General features: G+C 37.4%; 1 protein-coding gene across 4 annotated transcripts in view; it reads right to left on the bottom strand.

Annotated features, from left to right (window-relative positions):
• Positions 1-25,689, bottom strand: part of SPAG9 (sperm associated antigen 9) — a 150,358-nt gene that overhangs the window by 85,234 nt on the left and 39,435 nt on the right. For all 4 annotated transcript variants that reach the window (XM_005890268.3, XM_005890270.2, XM_070389674.1 and 1 more), the window contains one exon: positions 6,519-6,589. In XM_005890268.3, coding sequence (XP_005890330.2) covers positions 6,519-6,589 — 71 coding nt within the window. The remainder of the gene's footprint in view (positions 1-6,518; positions 6,590-25,689) is intronic.

The raw sequence follows: 25,689 nt of genomic DNA, 5'->3' as shown, positions 1-25,689 counted from the left end.
CTGGCATACTGAGTGCAGTACTTTTACAGCATCATCTTGTAGGATTTGAAATAGCTCAACTGGAATTCCATCACCTCCACTAGCTTTGTTCACAGTGATGCTTCCTAAGGTCTACTTGACTTCACACTCTAGGATATCTGGCTCTAGGTGAATGATCACACCATTGTGGTTATCTGGGTCATGAAGATCTTTTTTGTATAGTTCTTGTGTATTCTTTTTTGTATATTTCTTGTGTACTCTTTCCACGTCATCTTAATATCTTCTGCTTCTGTTAGGTCCATACCATTTCTGTCCTTTACTGTGCCCATCTTTGCATGAAATGTTCCCTTAGGATCTCTAATTTTCTTGAAGAGATCTCTAGTCTTTCCCATTCTATTGTTTTCCTCTATTTCTTTGCATTGATCATTTAGGAAAGCTTTCTTACCTCTCCTTTCTATTCTCTGCGTTCAAATGAGTATCTCTTTCCTTTTCTCCTTTGCCTTTAGTTTCTCTTCTTTTCTCAGCTATTTGTAAGGCCTCCTCAGACAACCATTTTGCCTTTTTCTTGGGGATGGTCTTGATCACTGCTTCCTGTACAATGTTACAAACCTCAATCCATAGTTCTTCAGGCACTCTGTCAAATCTAATCCCTTGAATCTATTTGTCACTTCCACTGTATAATCATAAGCGATTTGATTTAGGTCATACCTGAAAGGTCTAGTGGTTTTTCCCTACTTTCTTCAATTTAGGTCTGAATTTTACAATAATGAGTTCATGATCTGAGCCATAGTCAGCTCCTGGTCTTGTTTTTGCTGACTATAAAGAGCTTCCCCATCTTTGGCTGCAAATAATATAATCAATCTGATTTTGGTATTGACCATCTGGTAATGTCTATGTGTAGAGTCATCTTTTGTATTGTTGCAAGAGGGTATTTGCTATGACCAGTGCGTTCTCTTGGCAAAACTCTGTGTTAGCTTTTGCCCTGCTTCATTTTGTACTCCAAGGCCAAACTTGCCTGTTACTCCAGGTATCTCTAGACTTCCTACTTTTGCATTCTAGTCCCCAGTGATGAAAAGGACATCTTTTTATGGTGTTAGTTCTAGAAGGTCTTGTAGGTCTTCATAGAACCGTTCAGCTTCTTTGGCATTAGTGGCTGGGGCAAAGACTTGGATTACTGTGATAATGAATGGTTTGCCTTGGAAACAAACAGAATATTCTGTCATTTTTGAGACTGCACCCAAGTACTGTATTTTGGACTCTTTTGTTGACTATGAGAGCTACTCCATTTCTTCTAAGGGATTCTTGCTCATAGTAGTAGATATAATGGTCATCTGAATGAAATTTGCCCATTCCAGCCCATTTTAGTTCACTGATTCCTAAATGTCGATGTTCACTCTTACCATCTCCTGTTTGAGCACTTCCAATTTACCTTGATTCATGGACATAACATTCCAGGTTCCTATGCAATATTGTTCTTTACAGCATCGGATTTTACTTCCATCACCAGTCATATCCACAACTGGATTTTGTTTTTACTTTGGCTCAGACTCTTCAATATTTCTGGAGCTATTTCTCCACTCTTCTTCAGTAGCATAGTAAGCACCTACCAACCTGGGGAGTACATCTTCCAGGGTTGTATCTTTTTGCCTTTTCATATTGTTCATACTGTGGCTACTGTGACTAGTGCTGCTATAAACACAGGAGTGCATGTATCTTTTTGAATTACAGCTTTGTCTGAATATATTCCCAGAAGTGGGATTGATGGATCATATGATAATTCTATTTTTAGTTTTTGAGGCACCTCCATACTGTTTTCCACAGTGGCTACACCAACTGACATTCCCACAATTTAAAGAAATGTAAATATCAAGAGTAGGCAAGAAAAGGAGAATATTCCTGAAATTCTTAAAATTACAGCATGGAATAGCTTTGTAAGTTGCTAAACTTTAGCTGCATGAAGATAGATTTCAATCTCAAATAACTTGAAATATGCATTGTAGCAATATTAAAAGGATAGCTACTGAAAGAAAATTTAAACAAGTTTTAAAAATTTATTTTTAACAAGTATGCATTTTGTTAGGAGTTCCCTGGTGGTCTAGTGGTTAGGATTCCATGTTTTCAGTGCTGTGGCCCAGATTCAATCCCTGGTTGGGGAACTAAGTGAGATCCCACAAGCTGCACAGTGTAGCCAAATAAATAATAAGTATGTTGTGAAATTTATACTCGGCATGGAAGCATATACAAAAATTAAGACATATATAAATCAATTTGAAAGTGTTATTTACTTCAGATAAACAAGAAGTCTGATGCATGGATTAAGATGGGTAATTCCATCAAATCAAATATAAAAGAATCAACCAGGCTGTTCCCCAAGTTAAAATTAGTACAAATAAGAAGTGTATCAGGCAAAAAAAGATGAATATATAATCACACAGATATGTATATGAAAGCATTTTTAAAAGCTTTTAAATTTACATAATTTTAAGTTTAAATGTTTTCTCTTTTCCAACAGTTCTGCAGAAATACAATTTTTGTGTTTGTGTCAGTGAGGCAGAAATGCTGAGTTGCTTCCATCTAGTATCAGGAAAAACTTCAAGTGAGGAAGAAATTTAAATGAGACTAGCATAACAAAGTGATGGTCGGACCAAATATATCAATTTAAAATTTCAAAAGATTTTAGAAAATCTAAGTTGAATTCTTTTACAATGGAAAGTAATCATATGAATTTGATTCATTCAAATGAAGACTAAGTTCCTTTAGGGATTGAAATAAATAGAAATCTCTCCTAAATTGAGTCTATAATAATCTATTTATTCAATATAAAAAAATTAAAAGATTAAATAAAATGCAAAGATACAGAATTGGTTCTACCCAAAACAGTCCGTTCTACAGATTGACTACTGTCTTAAATAAATTTAAAATTTTTTATTTTAGATGTTGAATTCCAAACCAATTCCCAATCAAAAAAGTGATCCCAAGTAACTGGAGATACAGTATTCTAACATTCCAAAATGGTCTACACAATGAAACTGGTTTTAACCCAATTGAACTAGCACTTAGTAGGACAAAAGAACAACAACAAAATGGCTGCTAATATTTATTGATCACCATCTACATATCAGCTAATGCATGTAGAGCTACTGTTTCAATTAATCCTCAGAACAATAATATGATTTTCTAGATAAACTCCATTTTAAGGAGGTTAAAATAACTTGTCCAATTTGACCAGCTAGTTAATGATTAACTGCGTTCTGTCAGTAGCTAGCTGGCTTTGCGGCCAGAACTCAGATCCATCTGACTCAGTCATCAGAGCAGTTAAGGATTATGAGACTTGCGGTGTATCCAGGTGCCGTTTCAGTCACTTCTGGAGGCAGGCAATAAGCTCACTGTCCTTTTTTCATCACACCCACAAGAAAACCCCACATTCTAAGACATTTCCTGATGTCTGAAGTATATTCTATATAAGCACAAAAAAGTAGATAAAATAAATTATACATAAAAATTTAAATTTTAATTAAATTTAAATTTAGGGCTTCACAGAGTAGCTCTGTTTTTTTATTAAAACAAAACCAACTGAGTATTGGACAATGAATGCTGCAAGGTAGAAGAGAGGTATGAAAGTAAAATAGAATATATTTTAGATAATCTATTTTGGGTCCACCAGACCCATCCCTCCTGATCTCAGAACTACAACTCTCAATTTTCTCAGGTATGCATATTAATTCACACATATTCAAGAGTCAATTCAGCAACAAGAAGCTGGAGTCATGGAGAAGGATCCCAAGCACACTATTTGGAACATCCCAAATCCCCTCCCACCTAGAGAAATTTTCACAGCAGACATTGATTTAGCTTTGGCTAAAACTGAAATGCAAGACAACAGTTATTAGAAAAACAAGGCAAAAAAGAGAGATTTTGGAGACAAATAGCATGAATCCTTTTAATTCTGTTGGCCTTTAATCTTTCCATATGCAGTTCAGTAAGTATATCCACAAGGCCACAATTCTTAAAATGGTTGAGACACCATGAAACAAAGAGACAGAAAATCTTCTAGTGCATTTAACATGTGTTTCATAACTTAAAAGCACTGAAAATTCAGGAAAAGGGAATCAGAGAGACCTAGATTCAAATCCAGTCACATACTAGCATAGCATTTGGGACAAATCACTCCATATTCTCTTTTAAGCTTCAGTTTGTAAAATGGGGGTGGGTGATAAAGAGTTTGCTCAGAGGATAAGACGAGAATGCATTTAAACACTCCTTGGAGTAAGACAAGGGTTCAAGTTTTTGGTGATTAATGAGTATGTATATTTCCTCCACTGTCCTTTTAAGCAAATTCAATAATGTGTATAAAATTTTGAATTTGATTAGAGAGCAGTTATTCATATTAGGAAACGAGCCCGAGATTTCCCTTAAGCAGCAAACAACGTGTTTGATAAAAGTGCTGTCTAAACAACTTTTTTGTGTACCTATAAAAAAGGGTACTGAGTTAAAAGTAACAATGGAAAGATTAAACCCTTCAGACTTCCTTTCCCAGAAGGTTTTCAAAATTTACCTTTAAAGGACCTAGTTCTTTAGCATTGGATAGCAATTTATAATTGCTAATTGAATGGTATTTCTAGTACAGATGTATAAATACACAAACACATTTGAAAGAAGCCATATCTGTGTCTTATAAACATTGCTTGAGGCAGAGCAAAATACAGAGAGCCTATCAGAGGACAGAAGCTGCTTATGACTAAAGGAGGGGATCTTGTGAAAATGCTACATGTAAGATCTTTCACAGTTATTAGACAGGCCCAACTCTCTGCCTTGGTATTTAAGATTTTCCTGAGATCCTTCTTTTTTTCTGTTAGACTGTTCTCTGAAGGAATGCCGTCCTTCCCTGGTGGCTCAGAGGTTAAAGCGTCTGCCTGGAATGAGGGAGACCCAGGTTTGACCCCTGGATCGGCAAGATCCCCTGGAGAAGGAAATGGCAACCCACTCCAGTACTCTTGCCTGGAGAATCCCATGGAGGGAGGAGCCTGGTAGGCTACAGTCCATGGGGTCACAAAGAGTAGGACACAACTGAGCGACTTCACTTTCACTTTCTTTCTCTGAAGGAATAGAAATATAAAAACTATGTACATATATGAGAGAAAATACGTAATTTCACTTTACAATGACTTTAAGACAGCATATATTTTAGACATATTTCAATTTAACAATCCTCAATTACAAAGGTTAATTAAAATCTTCAATAAAAAAACATAATTCATTATTCATCACTATCAATTATTTATGGCACATAAACCTATTCCCACAAACATGTTTGTAATTATCAGCATTGATAAGAACTACCAGTACAGCACACTGTTGGGGCATGAAATGAATGGTGTGAAAAGAACAAACAATAAACCTTTAACAACCAATTGTTTTTTAACAGTCTTAATATGTACCAAATACCATCTTATTCAAATGTGGTTATTTTTTCATATGTAAGCTATTCTGTTTTCCCAGAGCTCTATGGTTCCAGCCCTCTGTGGCTAATCTTTTTCCTTTACCACTCATCAATTCCGTGACACTTCATGCTTGGTACATGGCTATGTTAGCTAAAACAGTAATAAACCTCACATGCCAGGAAGAAATTCCAACAAGGTGTGGAAGGTGTTAAAAGCACATTACTCTCAAAAACAAATGAAACTGACTGCAGTGAGTGGGGTTTTATACGACTTTAAAGCAACAATATAGGTCCCTACCGGAGGCAGGATAAGAGATCACCCCCAATACTGAAAGGAAAATGGAAGCTAAAGACTAAACCATCCGTATCACGGGAAAGTTTGGACTAGAAAGAGAAAGAGCAATTATTTTTTTCAAGTAACAGTGCATGTGTCTATGAAAATTCTGTTTAAGTGTGTGAATCCCAGTTCACAATTTTCACCTGAAGGAGACAGAAAGAAACAAACGCAACACAGGAAAGGCTGACAGAGAGTCATAAAAAGGAGTTTTTTAAACATTTTCTAACTTGCTTTGAAGAGATTATGTGCAAGAGTTGTTAATCTGAAACACTGAAACTTCATGCAGAAAACCTGTTTTAGAGTCATTTTAAGACATTATAATTCGTTTGCCATTTGTTATGAGCTTAATGCAAATTAAGTACTTTATACTGCCTTAAAAATGTAGAGACTCTGACCAACAATCTGGCAATCCACCATGTCCCAACAGGTATCAAAATAAGTTATATCAATTCTCTCATATTAGTATCATGTATACTTTTTAATACGTACAAGTTAGGTTTTTACTCAACCAGTCAAAAACATAACTATTGGAAATGCCTTAATTATTACATTATTCATAACATGAAAAGTTAACTCCAGATAAAAGACATTAAAGTCAGTATTTGGTAACTAAGTAAATGCTACATGACATTTAAAGCTTTCGCGAATAATAACCCCCAAGGATAATACTGGCTGATTTTCAAAGAAAAATTAAAACATATTTTCTAGGGTTAATTTCTTTATCTTAATGTTAGTATGGTAAGAACCAACCTAGAAACCCACCTCAGTGTGTCTCTGATGCAAGGCATTATATTCTTTCTTCAGTTCCGCTTCTCTTTCTTCAAGTCTGCTAACTGAAATTAAGATACATACACTTAATCAAAACCAAATTAAAAATTTACTTGAAAATTCTATCTTTAAAACTTGGACTGGTTTATCCATAATCCTTGGTAACTGCAAGCCTCGTTACTCCATATCAAAGTCTTCACAAGGCTAGTGACCTTGCTTCATGTCCTTAATAACATTTTTGCAGAGGGAATAAACAGAATATTTTTAAAAAGACTAAAAACATCTTACTGCTTCTCCCAATATGCTTATGTAATAAACATCCTTATCTAAGTAGGTTTTTAACATGATACAGAATTACCTCTTTGAAAAAGATCATACAAATCTCCTCACAGAAGTCTTAACCTGAGCCTAACCCCAAGAGTTGACTCATTGGAAAAGACCCTGATGCTGGGAGGGATTAGGGGCAGGAGGAGAAGGGGACGAAAGAGGATGAGATGACTGGATGGCATCACCGACTCGATGGACATGAGTTTGGGTAAACTCTGGGAATTAGTGATGGACAGGGAGGCCTGGCGTGCTGCAGTCCATGGGGTCGCAAAGAGTCAGACAAAACTGAGCGACTGAACTGAACCCCAAACCACTGATTTCTAATAGTATTCCACCTCTTTTTCATTACTGAACAGTATGTGAACATGTTACTATTTTTATAAGCACCTTCTTTAACTTCAGGTTTTAATTTCAGGGACTCATCTTCTTGTATTTAGCTCCCTCTGCTGATGGAGTTTGTGAGTGGCACTAAGTTGGGATAGAGCACAACTTCAATATTTTAAAAATACATTTTAGATCCTGAGATACACAGTGTCAGGACAGGATTTCAGAGAAAAGAATGGTATCAGATAGGAATGATTCTGAGAGAAAATGGAATCCAAGCAGGACCAGGAAGAAATTACAATACTCAAGATAGATAGTAATGGGGCTGTAGCAGGCAGGTACTGCTACTACAGAGAAGGGAACACAAAACCATGGAGCTGGAGAGGCAGAGGAGAGACTGGCCATTCTAGAGGAGCTCATGCTGATTAAGGAGCAGTGGGACACAGTCCGCTGGTGAGAAGTAAAGCTGGTGCTAAAGGAGTTTGTCAAGATACTCACATTAGTCTGTTTGAAAGCATGAGCACAGTTGGAAAGGTTCTCTTGGTATAAGGGTCAGACAGCTACAAACATGCAAGACTGTTTATAAGAGACAGCTGGTGACTGCGTCAGCTGGCTCTAAGAGTTAACTACTGTGAACTATAACAGCACATACATGAATGTTTTCATATGCCTAATATTAACATGCCAGACACCACATAACACATAACTTGTGCTGACTGGTAAACTCATGTTTTTTATTTGTGTAGCTCTACTGTTCACCTTTATTTGAATACCTTGAAAATATGCCATGAATTAGGAAAAGTGTAGCTCTGACTTTCAGTTTGTTTTTCATGAAGCCTATGTGTTGGCTCATTAAATTTGCAGCAATAAGTACACACACTATAGTAGCCATAGGGTCACACTTATCAGGCCAGGGAAGGCCTGAGGACATGGGCTGCTCATCTCATCTTGTGGCTGAAAGCAATAAAAAGCAAATCTGTAAGACAGCTGTTCCGTGATAACAAAACAGATATTGAAGCCATATTAAGTTTTAGTGCAACTTCTGTGATTTTTATTTAAAAACAAGAAATCCAACCAAATGTAGATATTATATTTAGTAACAATTTCAATATAAACATTTTCTACTATTTTTTGTCAATTAAATTGTTCTAAGAGCATAATCCTAAAATTACTGGGTGAACCTTAAGTGTTTTTAATTGCTCATCTATATGAATCAAAATTTTCCTCAAATTGTGCAACCAAAACAAAAAACTGGAGACTGAGGCTAAAATAAAATTGCAAAGAATAGCAAGGATAGATAAGAAAGCCTTCCTCAGCGATCAATGCAAAGAAACAGAAGAAAACAACAGAATGGGAAAGACTAGAGATCTCTTCAAGAAAACCAGAGATACCAAGCGAATATTTCATACAAAGATGAGCACAATAAAGGACAGAAATGGTATAGACCTGGGAGAAACAAAAAAGATCTTCATGACCCAGATAACCACAATCCTGTGATCACTCACCTAGAGCCAGAAATTCCAGAAGGCGAAGTCAAGTGGGCATTAGGAAGCATCACCACAACAAAGCTAGTGGAGGTGATGGAATTCCAGTTGAGCTATTTCAAATCCTAAAAGATGATGCTGTGAAACTGCTGCATTCAATATGCAAGCAAATTTGGAAAACTCACCAGTGGCCACAGGCCTGGAAAAGGTCAGTTTTCATTCCAATCTCAAAGAAAGGCATGCCAAAGAATGTTCAAACTACCGCACAATGGCACTCATCTCACACGATAGCAAAGTAATGCTCAAAATTCTCCAAGCCAGGCTTCAACAGTATGTAAACTGTGAACTTTCAGATTGTTCAAGCTGGATTTAGAAAAGGCAGATGAAGCAGAGATCAAATTGCCAGCACCTGCTGGATCATTGAAAAAGCAAGAGAGTTCCAGAAAAACATTTACTTTTGCTTTATTGACTACACTAAAGCCTTTGTCTGTGTGGATCACAACAAACCGGAAAATTCTTGAAGAGATGGGAATACCAGACCACCTGACCTGCCTCCTGAGATATCTGTATGCAGGTCAAGAAGCAACAGTTAGAACTGGACATGGAACAACAGATTGGTTCCAAATCGGGAAAAGAGTATGCCAAGGCTGTATATTGTCACCCTGCTTATATAACTTATATGCAGAGAACATCATGCAAAATGCCAGGCCGGATAAAGCACAAGCTGGAATCAAGATTGCCGGGGAAAGAAAAGAAACAAAGTGAAGTCGCTCAGTCGTGTTCAAATCTTTGGACTGTAACCTACCGGGCTTCTCCGTCCATGGGATTTTCCAGGCAAGAGTACTAGAGTGGGTTGCCATTTCCTTCTCCAGGGGATCTTCCCGACCTAGGGATTGAACCCAGGTCTCCCCCATTGTAGGCAGACACATTACCATCTGAGCCACCAGGGAAGTCCAAGATTGCCAGGAGAATTATCAACAACCTCAGATATGCAGATGACACCACCCTTATGGCAGAAAGCAAAGAAAAACTAAAGAGCCTCTTTAGGAAAGTGAAAGAGGAGAGTGAAAAATTTGGCTTAAAACCCAACATTCAGAAAACTAAGATCATGGCATCCAGTCCCATCACTTTATGGCAAATAGGTGGGCAAACAGTGGAAATGGTGACAGACTTTAATTTTGGGGGCTCCAAAATCACCGCAGATGGTGACTGCAGCCATGAAATTAAAAGACGCTTGCTCATTGGAAGAAAAACTATGACATATCTAGACAGCATATTAAAAAGCAGAGACATTGTTTTACCAACAAAGGTCCATCTAGTCAAAGCTATGGTTTTTCTAGTTGTTATGTATGGATGTGAGAGTTGGACTACAAAGAAAGCTGAGCGCCAAAGAATTGATGCTTTTAAACTGTGGTGTTGGAGAAGACTCTTGAGAGTCCCTTGGACATCAAGGAGATTCAACCAGTCCATCCTAAAAGAAATCAGTCCTGAATATTCATTGGAAGGACTGATGCTGAAACTGAAATTCCCAATACTTTGGCCACCTAATGCAAAGAACTGATTCCTTGGAAAAGACCCTGATGCTGGGAAATATTGAAGACAGGAGGAGAAGGGGACAACAGAGGATGAGATGGTTGAATGGCATCACTGATGCGATGGACATGAGTTTGAGTAGGCTCTGGGAGTTTGTGATAGCCAGGGAAGCCTGGCCTGCTATAGTCCATGGGGTCGCAAAGAGTCGGACACAACTGAGCAACTGAACTGATGATCATCCATAACCCTCATTTCAAATTTGTGCACAACAGTAGAACCTCATTCTCATCAATTTTGTATAAGTTCATAAATAAATTTATATCAATGTCCACCACTAACAGCCAGAATTACACAGTACTTGTCATGTACCATGCACTGTCCTAGGCACTTTATATTAAAAACCTAACTTGACCCTGACATTAACTTTATGATGAAACTTCATTACATTTCATATTAGGGATAAGAAAACTGAAGCAAATAGGGGTTAAGTAACTTGCCCAAATTCACAGAACTAGTAAACGCAGGATTACAACTCCTAATGGATGACACTAGGCCCAGAATCTTCTTTTATTTATCATGGCATTCTGCCTCTCAAGAAGTACTTCTTTTAATTTGTTTTATATATTGGAATCTACTTTAAATTTTCACCTTGGGGGAAAAAAGTATAGAGAGTGCTCCTTTATTACTTGAAACAAAAAAAAAATCCTCTCTTCTGGAAAGAACCTCATCACAGGTACTACAATTCAAAAGTATCAAACTGCCACATAAAACATGTAGCCAACATAATAAATCATGATGATATATATATCAAAACCGAAATGCGGTACTGCCCTGGCAGTCCAGTGGTTAGGACTGGGCACTCTCACTGTCAAGCGCCTGAGTGTGAACCCTGGTCAGGGAACAAAGATCCCACAAGCTGGGCAGCACAGCCAAAAATAAATAAATAAAATTAAAATGCAAAAAACCACTATATACCTGTCAGAAGAGCTAAAATAAAAAGTGTTGGTAAGGAACACGGTCTGGTAAGGAACTTTCATACACGGACTTCCCTGGTGGTCCGGTGGTTGGGATTTCACCTTCCAGAGGGGCGGGTTGGGGGGGTGCACGTGGCAGGGTTTCAAACCCCAGTTAGGGCGCTAAGATCCCAAATGCCTCCCGGCCTAAACCCAAAATCAGAAAGCCGGAGCAATAATCCAATGAATTCAATGAAGACTTTAAAAAAAAAAATACAACTTTCATACACTGATGGTGGGAGTATAAACTGATACACCCAATTTGAAAACTGTTTGGCAAGATTTAATGAAGTTGAATTATTTGCCACTCCTATGACAAAACAAGCTCATTATTACGATATATGTCTATGTGTCCACCAAAAGGCATTTTAAAACAATGTTCAGAGCAGCACTATTTGTGTTCCAACATGGAATCAACCCAAATATCCATCAACTGCAAAATATATAAATATTCATGTACTAGAATACTATACAATAATGAGAATGAAGGAATTATTGCTGTGCACATCATGGAGGAATCTCACAAACAGGATACTGAGGAAAACAAAGAGAAGCAAAAGAATACAAACTTCAGATGAACACATAAACTAATCCAAAACTAATTTAATGTGTTAATTCAGTTCAGTTCAGTCACTCAGTCGTGTCCAACTCTTTGCGACCCCATGGACTACAGCACGCCAGGCCTCCCTGTCCATTGCCAACTCCCAGAGTTTGCTCAAACTCATGCCCATTGAGTTGGTGATGCCATCCAACCATCTCATCCTCTGTTGTCCCCTTCTCCTCCCGCCTTCAATTTTTCCCAGCATCAGGGTCATTTCCAATGAATCAGTTCTTCGCATCAGGTGGCCAAAGTATTGGAGTTTCAGCTTCAGCATCAGTCCTTCCAATGAATATTCAGGACTGATTTCCTTTAGGATGGACTGGTTGGATGTCCTTGCAGTCCAAGGGAATCTCAAGAGTCTTCTCCAACACCACAGTTCAAAAGCATCAATTCTTTGGAGTTCAGCTTTCTTTATAGTCCAACTCTCACATCTATACATAACTACTGGAAAAACCAAAGCTTTCTCTAGACAGACTTTTGTTGGCAAAGGTCTCTGCTTTTTACTACGCTGTCTAGGTTGGTCATAACTTCTCTTCCAAGGAGCAACCGTCTTTTAATTTCATGGCTGAGTCACCATCTGCAGTGATTTTGGAGCCCCCAGAAAATAAAGTCTGTCACCGTTTCCACTGTTTCCCCATCTCTTTGCCGTTAAGTGATGGGACCAGATGCCATGATCTTAGTTTTCTGAATGTTGAGTTTTAAGCCAACTGTTTCACTCTTCTCTTTTACTTTCATCAAGAGGCTCTTTAGTTCTTGGTTTTCTGCCATAAGGGTGGTGTCCTCTGCATATCTGAAGTTATTGATATTTCTCCCAGCAATTTTGATTCCAACTTGTGCTTCATCCAGCCTGGCATTTCACATGATGTAGTCTGCATATAAATTAAATAAACAAGGTGACAATATACAGCCTTAACGTACTACTTTCCCAATTTGGAACCAGTCTTTTGTTCCACGTCCAGTTCTAACTATTGCTTCTTGACCTGCAAACAGATTTCTCAGGAGGCAGGTCAGGTGGTCTGGTATTCCCATCACTTTCAGAATTTTCCACAGTTTGTTGTGATCCACCCAGTCAGAGCTTTTGGTATAGTCAATAAAGCAGAAGTAGATGTTTTTCTGGAACTCTCTTGCTTTTTCAATGATCCAACGGATGTTGGCAATTTGATCTCTGGTTCCTCTGCCTTTTCTAAATCCAACTTGAACATCTGGAAGTTCACAGTTCACATACTCTTAAAGCCTGGCTTGGAGAATTTTGATGGAGTAGCCATCATAGTCAACTAAAGGGTCTGAATGCATTACTTGGATGCAATCTCAAAAACGACAGAATGATCTCTGTTTGTTTCCAAGGCAAATCATTCAATATCACAGTAATCCAAGTCTATGCCCCAACCACCAATGCTGAAGAAGCTGAAGTTGAACAGTTCTAAGAAGACATACACAACCTTCTAGAACTAACACCAGAAAAAAAAAAGATGTCCTTTTCATCATAGGGGACTGGAATGCAAAAGTAGGAAGTCAAGAGATATCTGGAGTAACAGGCAAATTTGGCCTTGGAGTACAGAATGAAGCAGGACATAAGCTAACAGAGTTTTGCCAAGAGAACGCACTGGTCATAGCAAACACCCTCTTCCAACAACACAAGAGATGACTCTACACATGCACATCACCAGATGGTCAATACTGAAATCAGATTGATTATATTCTTTGCAGCCAAAGATGGAGAAGCTCTATAAGTCAGCAAAAACAAGACTGGGAGCTGACTGTGGCTCAGATCATGAACTCCTTATTGCCAAATTCAGACTTAAACTGAAGAAAGTAGGGAAAACCACTAGACCATTCAGGTATGACCTAAATCAAATCCCTCATGATTATACTGTGGAAATGACAAATAGATTCAAGGTATTAGATCTGATAGACAGAGTGCCTGAAGAACTATGGACGGATGTTCGGATGTTCGTGACATTGTACAAGGGGGCAGGGATCAAGACCATTCCTAAGAAAAAGAAATGCAAAAAGGCAAAATGGTTGTCTGAGGAGGCCTTATAAATAGCTGAGAAAAGAAGAGAAACTAAAGGCAAAGGAGAAAAGGAAAGATACACCTATTTGAATGCAAAGTTCCAAAGAATAGCAAGGAGAGATTAAAAAAAAAAAAGCCTTCCTAGTGATCAATGCAAAGAAATAGAGGAAAACAATAGAATGGGAAAGACCAGAGATCTCTTCAAGAAAATCAGAGATACCAAGGGAACTTTTCATGCAAAGATGGGCACAATAAAGGACAGAAATGGTATGGACCTAACAGAAGCAGAAGCTATTAAGAAGAGGTGGCAAGAATACACAGAAGAACTGTACAAAAAAGATCTTCACAACCCAGTTAGTCACGATGGTGTGATCACTCACCTAGAGCCAGACATCCTGGAATGTGAAGTCAAATGGGTCCTAAGACCCTAAGCATCACTACGAACAAAGCTAGTGGAGGTGATGGAATTCCAGTTGAGCTATTTCAAATCTTAAAAGAAAGTGCTGCACTCAATATGCAAGCAAATTTGGAAAACTGAGCTGTGGCCAAAGGACTGGAAAAGGTCAGTTTACAGTCCAATCCCAAAGAAAGGCAATGCCAAAAAATGCTCAAACTACTGCACAATTGCACTCATCTCACACGCTAGCAAAGCATGTGCTTGAAGTTAGGATAAATGTAAATTGACTATTTTACATAAGTCTATTAGTCTGATGCATTCACTCTTTTATCCTGATTGTGTCCTTCATCTATAACCATGCTTTTTAAGAATATTCCATCCAAAAGCTGCAAACACTGTGCAGTCCCCTTTGGGGAGGAGTTATTATCTAATGAATTTACTGTGTATACAGCTCCATCCCATCTGATTCCAAACATAACGTGTACCTCCTTTACACTTTCCTTGGCTAAATACTCATGCTTTATGTTCTCCAACAACTCCTATAAATTCTATATATAGTGCAGGATTTAAACAGACTACTCAGAACCGTAACAAATACTGTGCTGATTCCTCATTAAAATGTATAGGGAGATAAGCAAAAATATTACCAGATTGGGGAAATATAAAAGGGTCTGAATGCATTACTTGGATGCAATCTCAAAAACGACAGAATGATCTCTGTTCCTTGCCATCATTGGAAAATAAATTGGAATTACACTTTTGAACATCATGTTGGTGATAGGTATTAAAATAAGCAACGTGTATAATCTGACCCACTGTTACTACTCTTATTTATCCTATGGAAATACACTTGATGCCCAAAGATATTAAAATGAATATTCTATGTGCTTTTGTCCATAGTGCTTTTCAGGTCTACTATATCCTTCTACTTTTCTGTCTATTCATTCTATTAATTTTTGAGAGTTTGACATTGAAGCTCCAAGTAAAAAGCTTAGATTACCTAATTAATTTGGAATTCCCTTCCCGAATGTCATTAATTGGATGGCAAAGTAAATTATGATAGTATATGATAGACTACAATGTAGTAACTAAGCTACATTAGTTAGCTACACTGGAACTATATTCCAAGTTATGTTATATCAGGTATATTAACCTCCCTGGACCTCTATTCCTTATTTATAGTTGAGGAATAATAATAATATATCAGAGTTGGTTATCAGGATTAAGGAAGAGCTAATATTTGAAAAGGGCATAGAACAGAACCTGGCACATGTGCTTTTTCTCTTTCTTTTCTATTTTTTAAATTATGAAAGTATAACACATTTACAGGAGACTTAAAAATTACAGAACAAGAAAAAAAATTACAGAACAAAATTACACATAGTTATATCATATATTAGAATTATTTTTAAGTAAATAAATAAAGATTTTAAATTGGATCTTCAATATCAAACCCTCAAAAATTAATAGAATGAATAGACAGAAAAGTAGAAGGATATAGTAGACCTGAAAAGCACTATGGACCAATTCAACATAATTAAAATGTATACAATTCTCAAACAAAAGCAGGACACAAATTCTATTCAAGTTCCCAAAGACTATAAAGCAGGAGACACTGGAACATATGCAGGGACATAAAACAAGGTGCAAAAGTTTCACAGTCCAAAGGTACTGAACTCATACAGACTGTTCCCTTATCACTGCAGTATTCTGGCATATGTGTTTTTAATACAACAATTAAAGGTACTGTTAAAATGAATGCAGTATTATTCATAAGCACTGGCTCTTCTGTTCACGGAATTTTCCAGGAAAGAATATTGGAGTGGGTTGCCACTTCCTACTCCAGTGAATCTTCCCTTGACCCACGGATCAAACCCTCTTCTCTTGTGTCTCCTGCACTGGCAAGCAGATTTTTTACACTAGCAACACCTGGGAAGCCACTGTTAAAATGAATGCATCATTATCCATGAGCACTGATGTGGAATAGTGCCTAGAACTTAAAAGAAGGATGTTGAATATTATTGCTATATCTGAAACAAAAAATTATGTATAGTATGATGTCTACAAAGTCAAAATGTACTGATTTTTCTCTCCCAAAGCTGCTTTCCCATAATTTTCTTAGGCAAAAATCTTGCAGCTATACTTTTGCTCTTCTCTTTTCCCACATTACATTCCATCAGCAAATTCTGTCCATTTTGCCTTTAGAACAAATCGTGAATCTGACAACTTTTTACCATTTCTATTACCCCCACCTTGATTTAAGACATCATCTCATGCCTGGATTATTACTGCTATCTTCTGACTAATGTCTCTGCTCTAGTCTTTGCTCCTCTGCATTCTTAAATTTGTAGCCCGGAGTCAGATAGTGACTGCTCAAAACCCTTCAACAACTTCCTGTGACAGAACAAAAGAAAGTAAAGAAGAGGGAGGGAGCCTGTATTATGGCCCGCAAGACCCTTCAGCATCAGATATTTCAAGCTACACCACTTTTTGCTTCCAAGGAGAATTACTGTCTCCTGACCCAACTGTTAGAGACTGATTGTGTCCTGCCCAAATTCATATGCTGAACCCCTAATCAATGTAACTATGCTTGTAGACAGAATTTAAAAAGGCAATTAAGGAGAATTCGCTGGTGGTTCAGTGGCTAGGACTCAGCACTTTCACTGCTGGGGCTTGGGTTTAATTCCTGGTAGAACTAAGATCCTGCAAGCCACACAGTGCGGACAAACAAATAAAAATAAAATAAAAAGGTAATTAAGGTTAAATGAAATCATAAAGATGGGGTCCTAATTGCACTGGACTGATGTCCTTTCTTAAGAAGAGGAAGAGGTAACAGAGCTCTTTCTCCCTACACACGCACAGAGAAAAGGTCACACACAGAGATGGTGACCATCTATGAGCAAGAGATAGCGGTCTCAGAAGAAACCAAACCTGTCAGCACTTTCCAGCCTCTAGAACTGTCAGAGGGGACTTCCTTAGTGGTCCAGTGGCTAAGACTTTGTGCTTCCAACACAGGGGGCCCAGGTTTGATCCCTGGTCAGAGTACTAGATCCCGCATGCTGCAACTAAGAGTTCTTGTGCCTCAACTAAACATCCTGCATGCCCCAACTAACTATCTCGCATGCCACAGTGAAGACTGAGATCTTGTGTGCCACAACTAAGACCTGACACAGTCAAGACAAAGAAAGGAAGAAAAAAAATTTTTTTTTAAACTGTACAAAAATTCTGCAATTTAAGCCACCTAGTCTGTGGGATTTTGCTATGGCAGCCCTAGCAGATTAATAATACAAGAACTAAACATCATTAAGAGAATCATGGAGAGGAGCTTTCATACAAGATGTTTATCAAGTGACCTGGGACAGAGAGCTGGGCTTGTGGCTTATAGAAACAAGTCCTGTTTATAGCAGCTTGCTAACTGATACTGGTTTGGGTTGCTTTTGTTGTAATGTACTACTTAATAGCAAGAATGTGGAAATGGAAACATAAAGCCCCAAAATACCACTAACTGCCAGGTATTTCCTATACTTAGCTAAATGAGCGTGATCATTATTCAAAATGGCTGAGGCTTATTTACAAAAATTTCTTAAATTCCTATTAATCACTCTGTTCCATTAAAGCATTTTGGATTGTTTCTATTGATAATTACTTAACTTTCCACTCATGGCTTTTTAAGTCATTAAACTTACATTTCACTTATTTTCATTTAGCATCATATTCTTACTTTTGACTCAAAAATAAATTTCATAAACTATCAACCCATTCTCTTATCAACCTTTTCACATTATATTTACTCATCTCATAGAAATTGTCTATATATGTATTATTTTTTAGCAACCCTATATGACATAAAACAAGGCATTTAGTATATGCAAACTACACACAGTTACATGTGACTTGCCTCTTGAAGTGAAGTGAAAGTCGCTCAGTCATGTCCAACTCTTTGAGACCCCATGGACTGTGCAGTCCATGGAATTCTCCAGGCCAAAATACTGGCATGGGTAGCCTTTCCCTTCTCCAGGGGATTTTCCCAACTCAGGGACTGAACCCAGGTCTGCACTGCAGGCAGATTCTTTTCCAGCTGAGCCACAAGGGAAGCCCAAGAATACTGAAGTGGGTAGCCTATCCCTTCTTCAGCAGATCTTCCCAACCCAGGAATTGAACCGGAGTCTCCTGCATTTCAGGCAGATTCTTTACCAACTGAGCTATCAGGGACTTGTCTCTTACTCTTTATTTTTTTTAGTAGATTCTATTTTTTAGAGCAGTTTTAGGCTCACAGCAAAACCAAAGGAAAAGTACAGTTTTCCACATATCCCTACCCCCATACACCCAGAGCTTCCTCTACTATCTACATCCCACACCAGTGTGGTACATATATGACAGTCAATGAAAGTACCTGACACACCATAATTACCCAAACCAAAGTTTACCAAAAACCCAAAGTTTACCTTAGGATTAAGTCTTGGTACTGAATATTCTACAAATTTTGACAAATACATAATGACATGTATCCACCATTATGGGGCTTCCCAGGTGGCTCAGTGGTAAAGAATCCACCTGCCAATGCAGGAGACATAAGAGATGCAGGTTTGATCCCTGGGTTGGGAAGATCCCCTGGAGGAGGAAATGGCAACCCACTTCAGTATTCTTCTCTGTAAAATCCCATGGACAAAGGAACCTGGTGGGCTGCAGTCCATGGGGTCACAAAGAGTCAGACATGACTAAGCAACCGGCGTGCACACATGCACATCCAGCATTATTAAAGTTTCATACAGAGTAGTTTCACTGCCTTAAAAATCCTCTATTCATCTCTGCCTTCCTCCCTCCCACCATCCATTTCATCCATCAAACATTTTAAAGTATGGAGCCTTTTCAGATTGGCTTTTTTTACTCTGTAATATCGATTAGTGGTTCCTCCATGTGTTTTCATGGCTTAGTATATCACTGCTTTTCAGCACTGAATAATATTCCACTATATGGATGCACCACAGTATATTCCTATTATTTTCATAAGTCTACAATCTTAAAATTATAAGCCTTAAATACTCATCATCTCACCTAAGCACAAAAGTTAATTTTCTTAAAATACAAAGATATTTTCAGTTAGTACTGCTGCACATTACAGACTTTTAGGCTGACAGATGATTTTCATATTTTCACTGTTTTCAATACAAAATAAATCACAAGTACACTTAAACAAACCTCTCACTCAGCTTTTTGTACAAATCTATTTTACCTGTTACACTATTTAACACAACTGATTTTATTTCTTAAGGCAGAAAAAAGATCCAAGGGAAAAGTAGAACTTAATCACCTAAAAATGTAAATTGACTGTATTTTTATATCAGCCAATTAGTCTGATACATTCACTATTGTATCCTGATTTTGTCTCTCACCTGTAACCATGCTTTTTAAGAATTCCATCCAAAAGCTGCAAACACTGTGCAGTCCTCTCTGGGGAGGAGTTATGATCCATTTCAAATGCACCTGAAACATCCTCCAAAACAGATCACATGCTAGGCCACAAAACAAGTCTCAATAAATTTAAGAATACTGAAATCATATCAAGCACCTTTTCAGACCACAACATTATAAGACTTGAAATCAACCACATGAAGAAAACACAAAAAACAGACATATAGAAAGTAAACATGCTACTAAGCAAGCAATGGGTCAAAGGAAGAAATCAAAGAGGAAGTCAAAAAATGCCTTGCAACAAATGAAAATGGAAACAATGTTCCAAAATCTATGGAACACATCAAAAGCAGTTCCAAGAGGGAAATTCAAGAAACAAGAAAAATCTCAGATAAACCATCTAACCTTACACCTGAAGGAACTAGGAAAAGAATAACAAAACCCAATGTTAACAGAAAGAAAGAAATAATCAAGATTAGAGTGGCAATAAGTGAAATAGAGTCTTAACAAAACAGGAAAAAAATATAAACTTAATAAATCTTTAGTTGAACTCAAGAAAAAAAAGAGGGTCCAAATAAAATCAGAAATGAAAGAGAAGTTACAACAGATTTCACAGAAAGGCAAACAGTCCAAAGTGACTGCTACAAACAATTATACACCAACAAATTAGGCAATTTATAAGAAACAGATACATTCCTAGAAACATACAACCTTCCAAGACTAAATCCAGAAAAATTAGGAAATCTGAACAGATTACTAGTAGAGAAATTGAATCAGTAATAAATAAAAAAAGAAAAAATTTCCAACAAACAAAAGGTCAGAAGCAGAAGACAACCAGGGGGAATTTTACCAAACATTTAAAGAAGAGTTAACACCTATCCTTCTCAAACTACTATAAAAAATTAAAGAGAAAGGAATGTGTCTAAACCCATGAGGCCAGGGTTACTCTAATACCAAAACAAGACAAAGACACCACATACAAAATATTAAAATTACAGGCCAATATCCCTGATGAACAATAGACGCAAAAATCCCCAACAAAATATTAGCGAACAAAATTCTACAACAAAAGAATCGTGCACAATGCTCAAGTGGGATTTTTCCCAGGGATACAAGGATGGTTCAATACACGTGAATGCAGTATATCATTCAACAGACCACGTTAACAAAAATCAAGAATAAAAACACATGATCACATAATTCAAAAGATGCAGGAAAAGCTTGACAAAATTCATCCAGTTACGATAAAAAGAAAACCTCTCAACAAAATGGGTACAGAAGAAATGTACCTCAACTAAACAATGGCCACATATGACAAAGTCACAGCTAACATCATCAGTTCAGTTCAGTTGCTCAGTCATGTGCGACTCTGTGACCCCATGGACTGCAGCACACCAGGCTTCCCTGCCCATCACCAACGCCCGGAGCTTACTCAAACTCATGTCCATTCAGTCGGTGATGCCATCCAACCATCTCATCTCTCTCGTCCCCTTCTTCTCCCACCTTCAATCTTTCCTAGCATCAGGGTCTTTTCCAATGAGTCAGTTCTTCACATCAGGAGGCCAAAGTATTAGAGTATCAGCTTCAGTCCTTCCAATGAATATTCAGGACTGATTTCCTTAAAATAGACTGGTTGGATCTCCTTGCTTACATCATACTCAACAGTAAAAACCTAAAGCTTTTCCTCTGAGATCAGGAACAAGACAAGAACACCCATTCTCACCATTTTTTTTTGGCCGGGGCGGTGGGGGTGGGGGGGGGTGGTGTGCTGTGCTGTGCAACATGCAGGGTCCTAGTTTCCTGATCAGGAATCAAACCTGTGCCCCTTGCAGTGGAAGCAGAGTCTTAAACACTGGACTGCCAGGAAGTCAGTCCCTTCTTTCACCATTTTTATTCAACATAGTACTGGAAGTCCTGGCCACAACAAGAAATAAAAGGCATTCAAACTGGAAAAGAAGTAAAACTATAGCTATTTGCAGATGGCACAATACTATACATAGAAGAAAGACTCTACCACAAAACTATGAGAATAAATGAATTCAGTAAAGCTGCATGACACAAAATTAATATACAGGAATTTGTTGCATTTCTATACACTAACAGTGAACTATTAGAAGGAGAAATTCAGGAAACAATCCTACCAAAAAGAATAAAATATCTAGGGACAAATATAACCAAGGAAATGAAAGACTGGTACTCTAAACACTATCATGGGCTAGAAGAATTAGTATGGTTAAAATTCCACACCATCCAAAGCATCTACAAATTCAATTCAATCTCTATCAAAATACCCATAGTGTTTTTCACATGCACGCATGCTCAGTCATGTCCAACTCTTTGTGACCCCATGGACTGTAGCCTGCCAGGCTCCTCTGCCCATGGGATTTTCCAGGCAAGAATACTTATTTGAGTTGCCATTTCCTACTCTCCAGGAGATCTTCCCAACCCAGGAATTGAACCCAAGTTTCCTGTATCTCCTGCACTGCAGGCAGATTCTTTACCTGTTGAGCAGTCTAGGACAAATAATCCTAAAGTTTTTATGGAACCACAGAAAATCTCAAAGAACCAAAGCAATCTTGACAAAGAACAACACGAAGGTAAAATGGTCCCTGATTTCAAACTATAAAGCAAAGCTACAGTAATGAAAACAGTATGGTACTGACACAAAAACAAACATATATATCAATGGAACAGAATAAGAAATGCATCAATACTTATATGGTTAATTACCCTATGATAAAGGAGGCAAGAATATACACTGGGAGAAAGACAGTCTCTTCAATAAATAACACTGGGAAAACTGGACAGCTACAGGTAAAAGAATGAAACTGGACCTTCTTACCTCATATACAAAAATAAACTCAAAATGGACTAAACACTAAAATGTAAAACCTGAAACCACAAAACTCCTAGAAGAAAACATAGGCAGTATGCACTTTGACATTGGTCTTAGTAATTTTTTTTTTTTTTGATCTATCTCTTCAGGTAAAGGCAATAAAAGCACAAATAAATGAGTAGGGATATATCCAACTAAAAACCTTATGTAGAGCAAACGAAGCCATCAACAAAACAAAAAGGTAAGCTACTAGATGGAAGAAGATATTTGCAAATGATATGTTGGATAGGGGTTAATATCCAAAACATAACACAACTATTAAAAAAAATAAACAATCTGATTAAAAAATGAGCAAAAGACCTGAACATTTTTCCAAAGAAGACATATTGATGGCCAGCAAGCATATGAAAAGATGCTTATCATCACCAATTATCACAGAAATGCAAGTCAAACCTACAATGAGACATCATCTCATACCTGTGAGAATGACTATTATCAAAAAGACAAGAAATAACAAGTATTGGAAAGAATGTGGAGAAAAGAGAACACTTGTGCACTATTGGTGGGAATGTTAAATTGCTACAGCCACTATAGAAAACAGTATGGAGATTCCTTAAAAAATAAAAAATAGAACCACCATACGATCCAGGAATTCACTTCTGGGTATTTATCCAAAGAAAATAAAAACACTAATTCAAAAATCTATATGTACCATAGCAATCTTACATACAATAGATAAGATACAGAAGCAACCTAAGTGTCCACTGACAGATTAATAGATAAAGAAGATATGGAGGCTTCCCTGCGGCTCAGTCATAAAGAATCTGCCTGCCAGTGCAAGAGACACAGATTCGATTCTTGGTCCAGAAAGAACAACTAGGCCCATGCACCACAACTACCGACCTGTGCTCCAGAGCCTGTGCTCAGGAGCTCTAAGTACTGAGCCTATGTGCTGCAACTACTGAAGCTCACACACCCTAGGGCCCGTGCTCCACAAGAGAAGTCACCACAGAAAGGAACCTGTGCACCATAACTAGAGAACAGCCTCTACACCCCACAATTAGAAAAAAGCCCACACAGCAATAAAGACACAGCACAGCCATAAATAAAACTTTTTTTTAAAAAAGATGTGATTTTATACACACACACAGACACACACAGTGGAATATTGTCCAGCCATAGAAAAAATGAAATCTTGCCCTTTCAAATAACATGCATGAACCTGAGAGAATATTACCCTAAGTGAAATAGACAAAGACAAGTATCTGATGATCTCACTTATTTGTGAGATTAAAAAAAGAAATATAACAAAATATATAGACTCAGAGAACAAACTACTGCTTGCCAGACAGAAGAGATTTTTGTGATATATAAAAATTATCAAATCATTATGTTATAACTAATGTAATATTTTAAGTCAATTATACTTCAAAATAAATAAAATTAATGAAATGGTAATCAGTTTCTCTAGCATTAAGTATCATCCTCCTCTCCACTCCAGTACAACTACTTAAGAGTCTATTTATTTGAGGCACTTAAATTGTTTCTCTAGCCTATTAAAATTAAATGGGTTTTTTCTTTTGTGTAGTTACAACCAGATGTATGTCAAAACAAGAACACTAATTTATTACCTGCTACCTTAGACAACCATATTCAAAAGAATATGATTCAAAGACAGTGCAAATAATAAGATATCTACTTCCCCATTTATGAACTAGTAACTAAACAAGTCAGGATGCCAATGAGAATCTCAAGGAGTATCTTCTTTCAACCATACAAAGCTAGGTAGAGCTTCAGACAGCCAAGGAAGACTTTTGATTGCTTCTAGTTCTGAGACTGAGAACCAACTGTCTGTTTAGCATGACAAACAGACAATTAAAGGTAGGAGGGTAGTCATAAAATGTATTATATCCATATGGAATATTATTCACCCTTAAAAAGGAATTAAATAACAATAACACTACAACGTAGATGAATTTTATGCTAAGTGAAAGAAACTCGTAAAAGACCATATATGATTTCATTTACATGAAATGTACAGAACAGGCAACTTCATAGAGATCACAGTACCATACATACCACAGTACATTACTAGAGGCTAGGGGAAAGCCAGAAGAAATGAGTACTATCAGGTATGGTGTTCCTTTCAGAATGATGAAAATATTCTGGGGAATTAGATATGATGATGGTTGTACAATTTATGATTATACTAAAACCACTGAATTCTATACTCTAAAACAGTGGATTTTATGCTACACAAATTACATTTTTTTAAAGGGGCAAGGAGTGTCATTCAAAGTTTATCCTTTACCATAGGTATCAAAAAATTATATCTCAGTTTAATAGTAATTTATTTTTTAAAAAAGGAGAAGTTAGTGAACAAAAAAGAAAATCTCAACACTTAGTGTTTGTTGAATGAATGAATATCCTACAAAGTTTTAAAGTGATAATAAAAATTAAATCAAAGTAACTCTGAAGTTATTAAAAAATCAGATGAGAGTACAAATCATAAATGCTCTATTTTCATTAAAGTTTGCTCACCTTCTCTTCCTCAGATTACTTACTCACAGTAGAAAGAATAGGCAGGCAGATGGTTGCTTAGCTTTAGGTACATCCCCTCCCTTGCCTCAATACTTGAGCAAAATCATGTACCATCTACTAAGGCTTTTAGGCTAAAGGAAAGATTATCCAGATATTATTACCCAATGCAGTTTCTCTTTTTCCGTGGGATACAAGGCTGGACTACATATTTCAGCCTCTGTAAGTGAGCTTCTAACTGAGTTACACAGCCAGTAGAAGCAAAAGGTATGTGTGCTACTCCTAGGCCTGGTCCAATAAACACCTTCCACATACAATCCTCCATGCTCTTTCCCTCTTCCTCCAACTCAATGGAGGTATGACAAACTTGGAGCAAAATCGGAAAGGCTCTGTGTCTCCAAAGGAGCCCCCCATGTATTAGAAACAATCCATTTAAATTTCACATGAGAAAGCATTCCTTGGCAGTCCAAGAGTCAGGACTCAACACTTCCAGTACCATGGCCTGAGTTTAACCCCTGGTTTGGGTAATATGGCACAGCAAATAAATTTCACATGAACAAAAAATAACATATAACATCTGAGTCATTATATATGTCTTTTGTGGCTTATTTGCTACAGCAACTAACTAGAGTTGCCTTAAATCATACATTAGCTCACAAACATGCATTAAAAATCTCTTAAAAGGC

The sequence above is a fragment of the Bos mutus genome, chromosome 19 (assembly GCF_027580195.1).
Source record: "Bos mutus isolate GX-2022 chromosome 19, NWIPB_WYAK_1.1, whole genome shotgun sequence".
Lineage (NCBI taxonomy): Eukaryota > Metazoa > Chordata > Mammalia > Artiodactyla > Bovidae > Bos > Bos mutus.
The sequence above is the reverse complement of the archived record's forward strand: the minus strand, read 5'-3'. Positions and strand labels throughout refer to the sequence as shown.